Source organism: Coregonus clupeaformis, unplaced genomic scaffold (genome assembly GCF_020615455.1).
Source record: "Coregonus clupeaformis isolate EN_2021a unplaced genomic scaffold, ASM2061545v1 scaf0633, whole genome shotgun sequence".
NCBI classification, from domain to species: domain Eukaryota; kingdom Metazoa; phylum Chordata; class Actinopteri; order Salmoniformes; family Salmonidae; genus Coregonus; species Coregonus clupeaformis.
In genome coordinates, this window is record NW_025534088.1 from 178,062 (window position 1) to 196,731 (window position 18,670).

At 46.1% G+C, this 18,670-nt stretch overlaps 1 protein-coding gene across 1 annotated transcript in view; it reads left to right on the forward strand.

The window, feature by feature from the left end:
* LOC121557234 (protein kinase C-binding protein NELL2) overlaps positions 1–18,670 on the forward strand; it is a 121,538-nt gene that overhangs the window by 50,024 nt on the left and 52,844 nt on the right. The window contains 2 exon segments of the mRNA XM_045216191.1: positions 859–993; positions 9,705–9,830. Of these exon segments, the coding sequence (XP_045072126.1) occupies positions 859–993; positions 9,705–9,830 (261 nt within the window).

Here is an 18,670-nt window from a genome sequence, read left to right on the forward strand (position 1 = left end):
TCTTTCTAAACTTAGCTCTTTATTAACTAGCTATAACTGGCATGTTCATATGTCTCTGGCCATGATCATCTTGAAGATGACCTCACCACCTGGGTGGTCTTAACCAATCATAGCGCAGTAGGATACGACGGTAGAATGCATCCAATTACAATTCAGTATGCTGACACATATGAATATTACATAGATAAGGGAGAATGGATATTAAAAGTCGGTCCGCTCCCTCTCCCTCCTTAGATGATGTATGTCTCCTGCTTGGCTGGTAATGAGGCCTCTCTCTGGGCTGTGTCCCAAATGTCCCACTTTTAGTGCACTACTTTTGACCACAGCCGTAAGTGCCCTGGTCAAAAGTAGTGCACTATAAAGGGAATAGGCGATTTGGGACGCACTCATGACATTACCCACATACATACTAGATGTGGTCAGCACACAGCCATGCATCTCTCTGACAGCCACACACCAGGCCTTAACAACATGTTACTGTTCTCTGATGAAGCCTTATTTCCTCCTGACCCGTGTCTCTACAGAGTGAACTGTGGTCTCAGCCATATATACCTGTTGTTCTATCTCTCTAGTTATTTGTCTATGGCCAGGGGCGAGACGGGGAGAAATCATTTGAGGAAAGAAAGCACACACACACACACACACACACACACACACACACACACACACACACACACACACACACACACACACACACACACACACACACACACACACACACACACACACACACACACACACACACACACACACACACACACACACACACACAGGTGTAAGACAGCCCACTGAGGGTGATTTATCTGCTGTAGAATGACCAGACAGTCTCTATATCTTTCCCCCCCCCCCCTCTCTCAGGTCATAATTTCTGTGTGGAGGGCCACAGTCCCAGCTGTGTGGAGAACTCGGAGTGTGTGAATCTGGAGGCTGGGTCCTGCTGCAGCTGTAAAGATGGCTACCGTGCGCTGAGGGACGACAGCGCGTACTGTGGAGGTGCAGGACTCTTACCACAACAATGGCCTCACTAAGCCAACACTCATTTAACTCATCTTCATGGCCTCAGTCAAGTCTATCTGCTACTCCCTGTGGTCTTTGGCAGCTTTGCTGCTTGTGCAACACTCCAACACCTCATTTAGAAGTGGTCCTTCGAGACGGATTTCAACCAAAGAATGAATCTTTTACAGTTATTGTTTGGGAGCTTAGACTTCATTGTTTTGAATGTTTATCTTAGTTTGGGATTACAATCATATACTGCAGGGCTGTGTACTGTAAGTAAGTACAGGGACCACTCCTACTTTAAGCAGGAGAAATTCAGAGGGCTTATAATTAAGCTCTTCTAATTCCATCTTTCTTTCCATATATTCATGATCTCTAGGAAACCTTTCGTTACTACGACCCCTGATCCCTCCACTCTTTAGACCAGCCTTACAGCAATATATCACCTGTACTTTCTCTACGACCCCTGATCCCTCCACTCTTTAGACCAGCCTCACAGCAATATATCACCTGTACTATCTCTACGACCCCTGACCCCTCCACTCATCACAACAGCCTCATAGCCTTAGGCCCCGGTCCATCATACTCCCACAACTGGTGGGTTAAAAATACCCATGGTACCATGCAGCCTGGTTAATTTACCACAGCTGACAGACAGTCTCTCCGGTCGCTCCTACTGCAAGCCTTATTCCCCATCATACTCCCACCATGGGGTGGTAAAAATACACCACGGTACAATACAGAGCCAAGGTCTATTTAGCATGCCAGTCGCAGACAGACAGTCTCCCACCGACCAACCAAATGCTGCTAATGAGAACAGTTGGTCTGGTGATTAGTCAGTGTCTGAGTGTGTGTGCATAATTAAAGATGCTATCAGCCCCCCTGTCGTTAATTACCAATGTGTCTAACCTTCTTGCTCTATGGTCCTGCCAGGTTTGTCTGTGTCCGCTATGGTTAATGGACTGTGACCTTGTCTGGGGAAGGAGGGAGGGAGGTTTGGCATAAGTCACCACTGGACTCTGTTTTTGGTGTCACTCTCTCTTTCTGTCTCTGTTTTAGTATCTTATTCTCTCTCTCTCTCTCTCTCTCTCTCTCTCTCTCTCTCTCTCTCTCTCTCTCTCTCTCTCTCTCTCTCTCTCTCTCTCTCTCTGATTCTCTAATGACTAGAGTCTAATCTGTTCTGTTGCTTTCTGGGAAACATCTATTTAATTTGCTGGTAGGGAGAATACTTGGAAAAGCAAACTACATTACTTTCGACAAGGCGCTCTAAAAGTGTTGGCCTGTCAGCTTAATGTTTTTCGTTAGAGTGCTGATTGCACCCCGTGAATTTGGTTTTCGGTAGAGTACTGATTGCACCCCGTGAATTTGGATTTCAGTAGAGTGCTGATTGCACCCCGTGAATTTGGTTTTCGGTAGAGTGCTGATTGCACCCCGTGAGATTGGTTTTCGTATTCTGCCCGATCAAAATGGCACGACTAGTAACAAGAACACACTCTCTCCTTGATGTCATCATGACTCATTTAAATGGCGAATGTGCGCACACCAGGAAACATCAGCAATCTCACAGCTGATTGGTTTGAGTTGCGTGTTCTGAGCTCTAATTGGTTTAGCCCTGGGTGTGGGTGGGGACTGGGGATGTCATTCTGAACAGATGAGGGCGTTAAGGTTTCACAGAGTGCTGGGAATACAGATGAAGTCACTTCTTAAATGTTTTATTAATAGCAGTGGAATAGGTCACTCAGAGAGAGAGAGAGAGAGAGAGAGAGAGAGAGAGAGAGAGAGAGGGAGAGAGAGAGGGGGAGAGAGGGAGAGGGAGAGAGAGAGAGAGAGAGAGAGAGAGAGAGAGAGAGAGAGAGAGAGAGAGAGAGAGAGAGAGAGAGAGAGAGAGAGAGAGAGAGAGAGAGAGAGAGAGAGAGAGAGAGAGAGAGAGAGAGAGAGAGAGAGAGAGAGAGAGAGAGAGAGAGAGAGAGAGAGAGACAGAGAGAGGGGAGAGAGAGAGGGGAGAGAGAGAGAGAGAGAGAGAGAGAGAGAGAGAGAGAGAGAGAGAGAGAGAGAGAGAGAGAGAGAGAGAGAGAGAGAGAGAGAGAGAGAGAGAGACAGAGAGAGAGAGAGAGGGAGAGAGAGAGGGAGAGGGAGAGAGCAAGCAAGCATGTGTTTACTGGTGTGATAAAGAGCAGGCCAAGTGTGCTGAGCAATAAGCAAAGCATGTAAAACACAGTGAGAGCCTTTTGGTGCCTGCAGCCCCAGAGAGAGCCTTTCAGATGTGTGGGTCTTGTCTGTCTACTGGAATGTATGTGGTCAATGCCTGCAGACAGAGTATAGAGTTGGTCATGTTGGCTTGCCTTGTTGACTTCTTCTGTAAACTCAAGGAGTGACATAGTCCTGTCAGGTTCAAACATTCACTAGTGTATTTCTACATGTCTTCTCCTCTGTTTCAATAACAAGTTGTACACATGGTGAATAGACAGGTATCAACAATACCAAGGTACTTACTGTATGTTCTGCCGTGATGACCTTTCCCTCCCAGCTTACAGCAGAGAGGTCCTGTTGTCTTTGTTGTGCCAGCAGTCCTGGCCATCTGTCCAGCCAGTAGCACGCAACAGAACAGGCCACCGGAGCTTCCAATACAGCACTGAGCCAGCACTGAGCCTGCTGTATCATACCCTGTAGCTGGTAGCTCTCTCACAGTCAAACCACTACCACAGGGACCGTTGGTGGCTATAGTCATACCAGTCAAACCACTACCACAGGGACCGTTGGTGGCTATAGTCATACCAGTCAAACCACTACCACAGGGACCGTTGGTGGCTATAGTCATACCAGTCAAACCACTACCACAGGGACCGTTGGTGGATATAGTCATACCAGTCAAACCACTACCACAGGGACCGTTGGTGGCTATAGTCATACCAGTCAAACCACTACCACAGGGACCGTTGGTGGCTATAGTCATACCAGTCAAACCACTACCCCAGGGACCGTTGGTGGCTATAGTCATACCAGTCAAACCACTACCACAGGGACCGTTGGTGGATATAGTCATACCAGTCAAACCAACACCACAGGGACCGTTGGTGGCTATAGTCATACCAGTCAAACCACTACCACAGGGACCGTTGGTGGCTATAGTCATACCAGTCAAACCACTACCCCAGGGACCGTTGGTGGCTATAGTCATACCAGTCAAACCACTCCCGAGTGGCGCAGTGGTCTAAGGCACTGCATCTCAGTGCTTGAGGCGTCACTACAGACCCCCTTGTTCGATTCCAGGCTGTATCACAACCGGCCGTGATTGGGAGTCCCATAGGGCGGCGCACAATTGGCCCAGCGTCGTCCGGGTTTGGCCGGTGTAGGCCGTCATTGTAAATAAGAATTTGTTCTTAACTGACTTGCCTAGTTAAATAAAGGTTAAATAAAACATAAATATAAAATATAAAACCACAGAGACCGTTGGTGGCTATGGTCATACCAGTCAAACCAATACCCCAGGGACCGTTGGTGGCTATAGTCATACCAGTCAAACCACTACCACAGGGATTGTTGGTGGCTATAGTCATACCAGTCAAACCACTACCACAGGGATTGTTGGTGGCTATAGTCATACCAGTCAAACCACTACCACAGGGATTGTTGGTGGCTATAGTCATACCAGTCAAACCACTACCACAGGGATTGTTGGTGGATATAGTCATACCAGTCAAACCAATATCCCAGGGACCGTTGGTGGCTATAGTCATACCAGTCAAACCAATACCACAGGGACCGTTGGTGGCTATAGTCATACCAGTCAAACCACTACCACAGGGATTGTTGGTGGCTATAGTCATACCAGTCAAACCACTACCACAGGGACCGTTGGTGGATATAGTCATACCAGTCAAACCAATACCCCAGGGACCGTTGGTGGCTATAGTCATACCAGTCAAACCAATACCACAGGGACCGTTGGTGGCTATAGTCATACCAGTCAAACCAACACCACAGGGACCGTTGGTGGCTATAGTCATACCAGTCAAACCAACACCACAGGGACCGTTGGTGGCTATAGTCATACCAGTCAAACCAATACCCCAGGGACCGTTGGTGGCTATAGTCATACCAGTCAAACCAATACCCCAGGGACCGTTGGTGGCTATAGTCATACCAGTCAAACCAATACCCCAGGGACCGTTGGTGGCTATAGTCATACCAGTCAAACCACTACCCCAGGGACCGTTGGTGGCTATAGTCATACCAGTCAAACTACTACCACAGGGATTGTTGGTGGCTATAGTCATACCAGTCAAACCACTACCACAGGGACCGTTGGTGGCTATAGTCATTACCAGTCAAACCAACACCACAGGGACCGTTGTAGGCTAAAGTTTGAATAGCAACACTCAGACATGAAAGGAGGATGGATGTATGACGCTGTTCTGAAGAATCTACTTCTACTCTGAGAGAGAGAGAGAGAGAGACACAGAGAGAGAGAGAGAGAGAGAGAGAGAGAGAGAGAGAGAGAGAGAGAGAGAGAGAGAGAGAGAGAGAGAGAGAGACAGAGAGAGAGAGGGAGAGAGAGAGAGAGAGCGAGCGAGAGAGAGAGAGATCTAAAGAAAGACAACTCTTTATTTTTAGGCGTCTGTCCGTCGGTCTGCTGCCAGTGAGAGATATACGGCCTGCTGTGCCAGCCATCCTCTATCCTCCAGCTAGACACCAACCACCCCCTCCTATTAGAAATGAGATTTTTTTCGTCAGGCTTATTTCAGGGGATAGAGAGAGAATTTTGAATGACTTTGTCAGGTGTCTGTAGTTAACAGTCATAGGGAATATCATTGGTGGCTTACTTGTGACTCACCGCATAATGGTGGAATTGATTGGTTTGTATGCGTGTATGCGTGTGTGTGTGTATATACTTGTAGTCCTACTCTACACATGTTTTGCTATTTGCTGTACAGACAGGTCAGGTCAGCCTAGATCAAAGCTATGATTGACATGATTCATTAATCTATGGTTCACAGTGACTGTAGATCTTAGAGACTGATTGATGTAGACTGCTGATGAACTCCTCTGAATAGACTGGCCAAATTGATACTGCCATGATGAGCACAACTCTCCCTGCTCTTTACACATGAATAAAACAGAACGATGTGAAGCCTGAATTTCATGTATAAACTGCTTTTCGTCTGGTAGCAGAACAATAAATGAAGCAGGTCTTGGTGTTATAGTTGCTAGAACAATCTACAGTACTGTATTTCATCCTTTGAAGTATTCCTACCACGTTGCAAATGGAAACATTACTGCTGACTATATTTTAGTTTCATTCTTTGAACCATGGACAGTATCATTATTGGATAATATCCTCCCCCTGGCTTTTTACTCTTGTTTTGCAATATCTCTGGTTAGCTTGATGTAGTTTATCCTTTGTCATTTATTTGGTTTCTAAGAGCTCAGAGAGACTCGGAAAGACTCTGAGGCCCAGAGCTAACACTGCAGCAGTTCTGACTTCCAACTTTAAATTACGACTCCTGGGAAATGTATTATTTTATTTTCCTTTACTTTAAGGAAACCACACCATACATCAGAAGAGATAAAATTTTTATTACATTTGTCAATTACCGCAGCAATTTGAACCGAGTGATAAGTAAAACGTTTGTTCCTGGTTTTCTGTGTACGGAGCTGTCACCCCCCTCTACTCCCTTCCTCCTCTCTGCAGAATGAACAGAACATGGAATAAAAGCAGATGAGGAAAAAGAGAGAGAGGTAGAGCGACAGAGAGAGGTAGAGCGAGGGAGAGTGAGAGACAGAGAGAGGTAGAGTGAGAGACAGAGAGGTAGAGTGAGGGAGAGTGAGAGACAGAGAGAGGTAGAGCGAGGGAGTGTGAGAGACAGAGAGTGGTAGAGCGAGGGAGAGCGAGAGACAGAGAGAGGTAGAGTGAGACACAGAGAGAGGTAGAGTGAGGGAAAGTGAGAGACAGAGAGAGGTAGAGCGAGGGAGAGTGAGAGACAGAGAGAGGGAGAGTGAGAGACAGAGAGAGGTAGAGCGACGGAAGGGAGAGACAGAGAGGTAGAGAGAGGGAGAGTGAGAGACAGAGAGAGGTAGAGCGAGGGAGAGTGAGAGACAGAGAGAGGTAGAGCGAGGGAGAGTGAGAGACAGAGAGAGGGAGAGTGAGAGACAGAGAGAGGTAGAGAGAGGGAGAGGGAGAGACAGAGAGAGGTAGAGCGAGGGAGAGTGAGAGACAGAGAGAGGTAGAGAGAGGGAGAGTGAGAGACAGAGAGAGGTAGAGTGAGAGACAGAGAGAGGTAGAGAGAGGGAGAGTGAGAGACAGAGAGAGGTAGAGCGAGGGAGAGTGAGAGACAGAGAGAGGTAGAGCGAGGGAGAGTGAGAGACAGAGAGAGGTAGAGCGAGGGAGAGTGAGAGACAGAGAGAGGTAGAGAGAGGGAGAGTGAGAGACAGAGAGAGGTAGAGCGAGGGAGAGTGAGAGACAGAGAGAGGTAGAGCGAGGGAGAGTGAGAGACAGAGAGAGGTAGAGCGAGGGAGAGTGAGAGACAGAGAGAGGTAGAGCGAGGGAGAGTGAGAGACAGATAGAGGTAGAGCGAGGGAGAGTGAGAGACAGAGAGAGGGAGAGTGAGAGACAGAGAGAGGTAGAGCGACGGAGAGGGAGAGACAGAGAGAGGTAGAGCGAGGGAGAGTGAGAGACAGAGAGAGGTAGAGAGAGGGAGAGTGAGAGACAGAGAGAGGTAGAGCGGGGGAGAGTGAGAGACAGAGAGAGGTAGAGAGAGGTAGAGTGAGAGACAGAGAGAGGTAGAGAGAGGGAGAGTGAGAGACAGAGAGAGGTAGAGCGAGGGAGAGTGAGAGACAGAGAGAGGTAGAGCGAGGGAGAGTGAGAGACAGAGAGAGGTAGAGTGAGGGAGAGTGAGAGACAGAGAGAGGTAGAGCGAGGGAGAGTGAGAGACAGAGAGAGGTAGAGCGAGGGAGAGTGAGAGACAGAGAGAGGTAGAGTGAGGGAGAGTGAGAGACAGAGAGAGGTAGAGCGAGGAGAGTGAGAGACAGAGAGAGGTAGAGCGAGGGAGAGTGAGAGACAGAGAGAGGTAGAGCGAGGGAGAGTGAGAGACAGAGAGAGGTAGAGCGAGGGAAAGTGAGAGACAGAGAGAGGGAGAGTGAGAGACAGAGAGAGGTAGAGTGAGGGAAAGTGAGAGACAGAGAGACAGGTAGCTATAACTACCACATCTGGTCTGCTATTAAAAGCTGTGTGATTCTCTCTGCTGTTGCTGGTATAGCTATAACTACAACATCTGGGCTTATATAGTATTGAAAGCTGCTGAGAAATGCATCTATTTCAATTGATATGTATACAGACTGGGGTGAATGAGGAGCTTTTGAATGTTGTGACCTTGACAGACATTTGTTGACGATGTGGTTAGAATGGGTTTAAAGAGGGTGTTGCTTTGCTGTTTGAAGAGCCTGGCGGTCTGTCTGTATAAACTTTAAATATCCCCCAGCGATGTTGTCTTTCGGCACTATTTCCACAAGCCAATTCTGTTTTCAAACATATTTGGTTCAACATCGGGGATCGTATTTCGCTGTTTGAAAATTCAACATGGGAGGTCGTGATTCCGGAGTTGTGCGTTGCAAGATCACTCAAGACATCATCTTACCCCAGGCACTGCGCCGTGCATCTCGTAGCGACAGCAGCACCATAGAGATTAATTAGATCATGGAGATTGAAGATCCCATTCCATTATAGAAAAAAAGGTGCTATAGATCCAAGAGGGTTCTTCGACTGTCCCCATAGGAGAACCTTTTGAAGAACCCTCTTTGGTTCCAGGTAGAACCCTTTGGTTCCAGGTAGAACCCTTTTTAGATTTATGTTGAACCCTTTTCACAGAGGCTTCTACCTGGAACCAAAAAGGTTTCTACCTGGAACCAAAAAGGGTTCTCCTATGGGGACAGCCGAAGAACCCTTTTGGAACCCTTTTTTCTAAGAGTGTAGGGGAGAATGGATCCGATGGCACTCTAATTTAAAATATATTTCTCAGGTTGAATTATTTTAAAACTGTTCAAACATTATAGGACGAGGCAGCATAGTTTCTGTCCTTGAACTGAAATAAAAGAGAATGGTTAAAGCCTTAGGATTGGGAAGAGGGCTGTCAAGCATGGACTTGATTTAGGAAAGTCAATGCAACTGTTCCTCTTCAACAGTTATATGACCCACCAACTCTGGTTAGAGAGAAAGGATTTGCGGCTACATATTGACTGTTGCAAATAGACAATCTGGTTTTCAAAGCTTTAGGCCAATGTACAGAAGAGCTTGGTAGGATTTGGACTGTCAATTGATTTTGAAAAGCATAGTGAACCATGCAGGTTAGAATGACTGAAGAAAGCCAGTCAGCTGGTGGGTAGACTAATCTCAGAACCCAGAAGCAGGTGTTGAATGCCCTGGCCAGCTACTCAATGTGATGTAACAGTCTGTCACAAGAGAATAGCTGGTGGTTGGAAGACACACATATTGTTATACAACAGTTCACCACTTTCAATGTTCTAGACATTGGGGGGTCCAGTATACAGCTATATCCTATGCTATATGCTATAGACTAGGAAGGTCCAGGTATACGCTTCATCTTTGTACAGGACACTGATTCTTAATTGTATCGACTGGGGGGTCTGGGTCATAGTTGATGCTTCTTGACCTTCCTGTAACCGTCTGTTTGACCACTTGGTCTGTATTCCAGATATTGATGAGTGTGCTGAGGGGAAGCACTACTGCAGAGAGAACACCATGTGTGTCAACACCCCCGGATCCTTCATGTGCATCTGCCACACTGGATACATCCGGATCGATGACTATTCCTGCACAGGTGAGCCACACACACACACATGCGCACGCACGCATTCACTCACACACTTACACACACACATACACACACACATACACACACACACACACCAATCAATATACACACACACACACCAATCAATACACATACATACATCTGCATGGGCACACACACACACACACACACACACACACACACTGCAGGCCAGACCTCTACAACGGACAGCGTTATTGATCAGAGTAAAGATACTTTACCTTCACATTGCTTGATTTGACGTTAGGTTTGTTTGTTTGAGAAGTGGGCTAGCCTTAGAGGTTAGCTGCTACGTTGGTCTTTTTATCTGGTCTAATGTTCATGACTAATTCAAACATGTCTGCTCTAACCTCAGAGGACTTTGAGTAAAGCTTTAGTTATGGGGACCCTCACGTTCCTCCACGAGTCTGAGGAGGGAGAGGGAGAGGGAGAGGGAGAGGGAGAGAGAGAGAGAGAGAGAGAGAGAGAGAGAGAGAGAGAGAGAGAGAGAGAGAGAGAGAGAGAGAGAGAGAGAGAGAGAGAGAGAGAGAGAGAGAGAGAGAGAGAGAGAGAGAGAGAGGGAGAGAGAGAGAGAGAGAGTCTCAGTGGGGGTCGACACGGCACATTTGCTGCCGATCAGTAATTAAAAAAAGATAATATCTCTAATGCTAACTAATTTAGCTCCCTCACACTGGAAGCAGATGGCATGGAGTTTAGTCACAGCTTCTATCTGTTCTGTTCCTTTGGTAACCGACGCTCTCTGTACAGAACGACTTTATTACTAGAACGACTTTATTACTAATCCTGACTTTATTACTAATCGTGACTTTATTACTAATCGTGACTTTATTACTAATCGTGACTTTATTACTAATCCTGACTTTATTACTAATCCTGACCTTATTACTAATCATGACTTTATTACTAATCCTGACTTTATTACTAATCCTGACTTTATTACTAATCCTGACTTTATTACTAATCCTGACTTTATTACTAATCCTGACTTTATTACTAATCCTGACTTTATTACTAAATCATGCTGTGAAGCCAACATGCAAATAAGAAAGACACATTTCCACATTGCGTGGAAAAAAACGTTCCAGTGTTCTTATTTAGATATCTCATAACACATTTGTTTGTTCACATGTGTTATTATGATTTGGTAGATGCTGTGGGATGTTGTGACCGTGGAGACCACGTTTGCAATGCCCACGTATGCCTCAGGAAATAGCATTGCTTCCTTGAGCAGCTGAATAGCATAGGGGCTATGATGATGTTAACATTTAAAATATGTTTCATTTGGTATCACATCCCCTGGCTGTATCCCTCATAGCTATCTCTTTGAAAATCGAATTGTGCTGCTAACAAAACCTGCCACTTTGATGGTTATATCAATGGTAAATGTTTCGTACAGTACCACATGACTTCAGGATTCTGTGCAGTATGTTGTAGTCATTTCCCTATAGGACAGTGATTTACACATGGGGCTATAGTCTGGAATATCTACACAGGCCACCCTGAAGCTGCCTGCTGATCTCAGATCAGTAGCTATGTGATTCAGCCAATTTCTCTGACTATCGTTGTCATGCCATACAGTGCCATCAGAAAGTATTCACACCCCATGGCTTTATCAACATTTTGTTGTGTTACAGCCTGAATTTAAAATGGATTCAATTGAGATTTTGTGTACACATAATACCCCATAATGTCAAAATGCAAGTATGTTTTTAGAAATGTTTACAAATTAAGAAAAAAATTAAAAGTTGAAATGTCTTGAGTCAATAAGTATTCAACCACTTTGCTATGGCAAGCCTAAATAAGTTCAGGAGTAAAAATGTGCTTGTAATAATAGTGTTTAACATGATATTTGAATGACTACCTCATCTCTGTACCCCACACATACAATACTGTAAGGTCCCTCAGTCGAGCAGTGAATTTCAAACACAGATTCAACCACAAAGACCAGGGAGGTTTTCCAAAGCCAAGCAAAGAAGGGCACCTATTGGTAGATGGGTAAAAAAAAAAGCAGACATTGAATATCCCTTTGAGCATGGTGACGTTATTAATTACACAGAGGAAGGAAACCGCTCAGGGATTTCACCATGAGGCCAGTGGCGACTTTAAAACAGTTACAGAGTTTAATAATTTTAATTTAATAATTTTAATATGGCTGTGATAGGAGAAAATTGAAGATGGATCAACAACATTGTAGTTACTCCACAAAACTAACCAAGTGACAGAGTGAAAAGAAGGACTCCTGTACAGAATAGAAATATCTCAAAACATGCATCCTGTTTGCAATAAGGCACAAAAGTAAAACTGCAAAAAATGTGGCAAAGAAATTAACTTTATGTCCTGAATACAAAGCGTTATGTTTGGGGCAAATCCAATACAACACATCACTGAGTACCACTCTTTATATTTTCAAGCATGGTGGTGGCTGCATCATGTTATGGGTATGCTTGTCATCGGCAAGGACTAGGGAATTTTTCACGATAAAAAAGAAACAGAATGGAGCTAAGCACAGGCAAAATCCTAGAGGAAAACCTGGTTCAGTCCGCTTTCCTCCAGACACTGGGAGATGAATTCTCCTTCCAGCAGGACTTGCTTACCAAGAAGACAATGAATGTTCCTGAGTGACCGAGTTACAGTTTTGACTTAAATCACTTGAAAATCTATGGCAAAACTTGAAAACGGCTGTCTAGCAATGATCATCAACCAACTTGACAGAGCTTGAAGAATTTTGAAAAGAATCATGGGTAAATGTTGCATGATTCAGGTGTGGAAAGCTGTTAGAGACTTACCCAGAAAGACTCACAGCTGTAATCGCTGCAAAAGGTGCTTCTACAAAGCATTGAATCAGGGGTGTGAATACTTATGTAAATGACTAGGGAGTTTTTTTTTGGATAAAAATAAATGGAATAGAGCTAAGCACAGGCAGAATGTTATAGAAAAATCTGGTTCAGTCTGCTTTCCAGCAGACACTGGGAGACAAATTCACCTTTCAGCAGGCCAATTACCTAAAACACAAAGCCAAATATATACTGGAGTTGCTTACGAAGACGACATTAAATGTTCCTGAGTAGCCTAGTTACAATTTTTACTTAAATCGGCTTGGAAATCTATGGCGACTTGAAAATGTCTGTCTAGCAATGATCAACAACCAACTTGACAGAGCTTGAAGAATTTAAAAAATAAAGACTTACCCAGAAAGACTCATAGCTGTAATCGCTGCCAAAGGTGATTCTAACATGTATTGATTGACTCAGGGGTGTGAATACTTATGTAAATGAGATATTTCTGTATTTCATTATCAATAAATGTTGTACAATTTCTAAAAACATGTTTTCTCTTTGTCATTATGGGGTTTTGTGTGTAGATGGGTGAGATTTTTTTATTTATTGAATCCATTTTGAATTCAGGCTGTAACACAACAAATGTGGAATAATTCAAGAGGTATGAATACTTTCTGAATGCAGTGAAAGGAGTTGGCTAAAGCATATGATTTGGGACCAGGCTATAACATAGATAGAAGGGTTGGCTATATCACATAGCTACAGATCTGGGAACAGGCTAATCCTAAAGCTTTCCACTCTCTAGATACTGAATGTGTCCTCACATTGAAACCCCTTTGTGCCTTTGGCTCATTACGTTTAGTTCCAGGATTCAGTGAAATGCCATGAATCCATTAGATATTGTGTGGAGACTGGTGTCCATGAGTCAAACTGTTAGTTTACAACCACAACATTATGAATAGCTGAAAAGTTTATCTGTGTATAATACCATCGGGTTGCTCCTCTCCTCTCCTCTCCTCTCCTCTCCTCTCCTCTCCTCTCCTCTCCTCTCCTCTCCTCTCCTCTCCTCTCCTCTCCTCTCCTAATGAGAAACCATTTATTTTCTCCACAGTGAAATGATAGATAAACAGCAATGTTTTAATGATTGGAGCTACTTATCTATCGTTGTAATTACATCAGCCACAGTGGTAGGGGCTGGTAGATTACATCGTCCAAGAACCAGGAAAACACTAGCAATTCAATTATTTATCACAGCTCACCCAAGATGATTAATATTTTAGCCACTACACTCTGTCAATATTAATTGACCCAGTGTTTACAGCAGTGACAGAACAGTAGTTTCTAGTTTCTAAATTACTCTTATTGTATAATATTTATGGACTGACTTTGTGATTAATTTTATCCATAATATGAAACATTGCCAAATAGTTGATGTCTAAATCAGAGAGAAGACTGGTGTCCAGACTAGAGCAGTCTAGTAGAGAGAAGACTGGTGTCCAGACTAGAGCAGTCTAGTAGAGAGGAGACTGGTGTCCAGACTAGAGCAGTCTAGTAGAGAGAAGACTGGTGTCCAGACTAGAGCAGTCTAGTAGAGAGAAGACTGGTGTCCAGACTAGAGCAGTCTAGTAGAGAGAAGACTGGTGTCCAGACTAGAGCAGTCTAGTAGAGAGAAGACTGGTGTCCAGACTAGAGCAGTCTAGTAGAGAGAAGACTGGTGTCCAGACTAGAGCAGTCTAGTAGAGAGGAGACTGGTGTCCAGACTAGAGCAGTCTAGTAGAGAGGAGGCTGGTGTCCAGACTAGAGCAGTCTAGTAGAGAGAAGACTGGTGTCCAGACTAGAGCAGTCTAGTAGAGAGAAGACTGGTGTCCAGACTAGAGCAGTCTAGTAGAGAGAAGACTGGTGTCCAGACTAGAGCAGTCTAGTAGAGAGGAGACTGGTGTCCAGACTAGAGCAGTCTAGTAGAGAGGAGACTGGTGTCCAGACTAGAGCAGTCTAGTAGAGAGAAGACTGGTGTCCAGACTAGAGCAGTCTAGTAGAGAGGAGGCTGGTGTCCAGACTAGAGCAGTCTAGTAGAGAGGAGGCTGGTGTCCAGACTAGAGCAGTCTAGTAGAGAGGAGACTGGTGTCCAGACTAGAGCAGTCTAGTAGAGAGTAGAGCTCAGCTGGTAGAGCACGGCGCTTGTAACGCCAAGGTAGTGGGTTCGATCCCCGGGACCACCCATACACAAAAAATTTATGCACGCATGACTGTAAGTCGCTTTGGATAAAAGCGTCTGCTAAATGGCATATTATTATTATTTATTATTATAGTAGAGAGGAGACTGGTGTCCAGACTAGAGCAGTCTAGTAGAGAGGACACTGGTGTCAAGACTAGAGCAGTCTAGTAGAGAGAAGACTGGTGTCCAAATTAGAGCAGTCTAGTAGAGAGGAGACTGGTGTCCAGACTAGAGCAGTCTAGTAGAGAGAAGACTGGTGTCCAGACTAGAGCAGTCTAGTAGAGAGAAGACTGGTGTCCAGACTAGAGCAGTCTAGTAGAGAGGAGACTGGTGTCCAGACTAGAGCAGTCTAGTAGAGAGGAGACTGGTGTCCAGACTAGAGCAGTCTAGTAAAGAGAAGACTGGTGTCCAGACTAGAGCAGTCTAGTAGAGAGGAGACTGGTGTCCAGACTAGAGCAGTCTAGTAGAGAGGAGACTGGTGTCCAGACTAGAACAGTCTAGTAGAGAGGAGACTGGTGTCCAGACTAGAGCAGTCTAGTAGAGAGGAGACTGGTGTCCAGACTAGAGCAGTCTAGTAGAGAGGAGACTGGTGTCCAGACTAGAGCAGTCTAGTAGAGAGGAGGCTGGTGTCCAGACTAGAGCAGTCTAGTAGAGAGGAGACTGGTGTCCAGACTAAAGCCGTCTAGTAGAGAGGAGACTGGTTTCCAGACTAGAGCAGTCTAGTAGAGAGGAGACTGGTGTCCAGACTAGAGCAGTCTAGTAGAGAGGAGACTGGTGTCCAGACTAGAGCAGTCTAGTAGAGAGAAGACTGGTGTCCAGACTAGAGCAGTCTAGTAGAGAGGAGACTGGTGTCCAGACTAGAGCAGTCTAGTAGAGAGGAGACTGGTGTCCAGACTAGAGCAGTCTAGTAGAGAGGAGACTGGTGTCCAGACTAGAGCAGTCTAGTAGAGAGGAGACTGGTGTCCAGACTAGAGCAGTCTAGTAGAGAGGAGACTGGTGTCCAGACTAGAGCAGTCTAGTAGAGAGGAGACTGGTGTCCAGACTAGAGCAGTCTAGTAGAGAGGAGACTGGTGTCCAGACTAGAGCAGTCTAGTAGAGAGGAGACTGGTGTCCAGACTAGAGCAGTCTAGTAGAGAGGAGACTGGTGTCCAGACTAGAGCAGTCTAGCAGAGAGGAGACTGGTGTCCAGACTAGAGCAGTCTAGTAGAGAGGAGACTGGTGTCCAGACTAGAGCAGTCTAGTAGAGAGAAGACTGGTGTCCAGACTAGAGCAGTCTAGTAGAGGGGAGACTGGTGTCCAGACTAGAGCAGTCTAGTAGAGAGGAGACTGGTGTCCAGACTAGAGCAGTCTAGTAGAGAGGAGACTGGTGTCCAGACTAGAGCAGTCTAGTAGAGAGGAGACTGGTGTCCAGACTAGAGCAGTCTAGTAGAGAGAAGACTGGTGTCCAGACTAGAGCAGTCTAGTAGAGAGAAGACTGGAGTCCAGACTAGAGCAGTCTAGTAGAGAGGAGACTGGTGTCCAGACTAGAGCAGTCTAGTAGAGAGAAGACTGGTGTCCAGACTAGAGCAGTCTAGTAGAGAGAAGACTGGTGTCCAGACTAGAGCAGTCTAGTAGAGAGAAGACTGGTGTCCAGACTAGAGCAGTCTAGTAGAGAGGAGACTGGTGTCCAAACTAGAGCAGTCTAGTAGAGAGGAGACTGGTGTCCAGACTAGAGCAGTCTAGTAGAGAGGAGACTGGTGTCCAGACTAGAGCAGTCTAGTAGAGAGGAGACTGGTGTCCAGACTAGAGCAGTCTAGTAGAGAGGAGACTGGTGCCAGACTAGAGCAGTCTAGTAGAGAGGAGACTGGTGTCCAGACTAGAGCAGTCTAGTAGAGAGGAGACTGGTGTCCAGACTAGAGCAGTCTAGTAGAGAGAAGACTGGTGTCCAGACTAGAGCAGTCTAGTAGAGAGGAGACTGGTGTCCAGACTAGAGCAGTCTAGTAGAGAGGAGACTGGTGTCCAGACTAGAGCAGTCTAGTAGAGAGGAGACTGGTGTCCAGACTAGAGCAGTCTAGTAGAGAGAAGACTGGTGTCCAGACTAGAGCAGTCTAGTAGAGAGGAGACTGGTGTCCAGACTAGAGCAGTCTAGTAGAGAGAAGACTGGTGTCCAGACTAGAGCAGTCTAGTAGAGAGGAGACTGGTGTCCAGACTAGAGCAGTCTAGTAGAGAGAAGACTGGTGTCCAGACTAGAGCAGTCTAGTAGAGAGGAGACTGGTGTCCAGACTAGAGCAGTCTAGTAGAGAGAGGAGACTGGTGTCCAGACTAGAGCAGTCTAGTAGAGAGGAGACTGGTGTCCAGACTAGAGCAGTCTAGTAGAGAGGAGACGGGTGTCCAGACTAGAGCAGTCTAGTAGAGAGGAGACGGGTGTCCAGACTAGAGCAGTCTAGTAGAGAGAAGACTGGTGTCCAGACTAGAGCAGTCTAGTAGAGAGGAGACTGGTGTCCAGACTAGAGCAGTCTAGTAGAGAGGAGACTGGTGTCCAGACTAGAGCAGTCTAGTAGAGAGGAGACTGGTGTCCAGACTAGAGCAGTCTAGTAGAGAGGAGACTGGTGTCCAGACTAGAGCAGTCTAGTAGAGAGGAGACTGGTGTCCAGACTAGAGCAGTCTAGTAGAGAGGAGACTGGTGTCCAGACTAGAGCAGTCTAGTAGAGAGGAGACTGGTGTCCAGACTAGAGCAGTCTAGTAGAGAGGAGGCTGGTGTCCAGACTAGAGCAGTCTAGTAGAGAGGAGACTGGTGTCCAGACTAGAGCAGTCTAGTAGAGAGGAGACTGGTGTCCAGACTAGAGCAGTCTAGTAGAGAGGAGACTGGTGTCCAGACTAGAGCAGTCTAGTAGAGAGGAGACTGGTGTCCAGACTAGAGCAGTCTAGTAGAGAGGAGGCTGGTGTCCAGACTAGAGCAGTCTAGTAGAGAGGAGTCTGGTGTCCAGACTAGAGCAGTCTAGTAGAGAGGAGGCTGGTGTCAGACTAGAGCAGTCTAGTAGAGAGGAGACTGGTGTCCAGACTAGAGCAGTCTAGTAGAGAGGAGACTGGTGTCCAGACTAGAGCAGTCTAGTAGAGAGGAGACTGGTGTCCAGACTAGAGCAGTCTAGTAGAGAGGAGACTGGTGTCCAGACTAGAGCAGTCTAGTAGAGAGGAGGCTGGTGTCCAGACTAGAGCAGTCTAGTAGAGAGGAGACTGGTGTCCAGACTAGAGCAGTCTAGTAGAGAGGAGGGTGGTGTCCAGACTAGAGCAGTCTAGTAGAGAGGAGACTGGTGTCCAGACTAGAGCAGTCTAGTAGAGAGGAGGGTGGTGTCCAGACTAGAGCAGTCTAGTAGAGAGGAGACTGGTGTCCAGACTAGAGCAGTCTAGTAGAGAGAAGGCTGGTGTCCAGACTAGAGCAGTCTAGTAGAGAGAAGACTGGTGTCCAGACTAGAGCAGTCTAGTAGAGAGGAGACTGGTGTCCAGACTAGAGCAGTCTAGTAGAGAGAAGACTGGTGTCCAGACTAGAGCAGTCTAGTAGAGAGGAGACTGGTGTCCAGACTAGAGCAGTCTAGTAGAGAGGAGACTGGTGTCCAGACTAGAGCAGTCTAGTAGAGAGGAGACTGGTGTCCAGACTAGAGCAGTCTAGTAGAGAGGAGACTGGTGTCCAGACTAGAGCAGTCTAGTAGAGAGGAGGCTGGTGTCCAGACTAGAGCAGTCTAGTAGAGAGGAGACTGGTGTCCAGACTAGAGCAGTCTAGTAGAGAGGAGACTGGTGTCCAGACTAGAGCAGTCTAGTAGAGAGGAGACTGGTGTCCAGACTAGAGCAGTCTAGTAGAG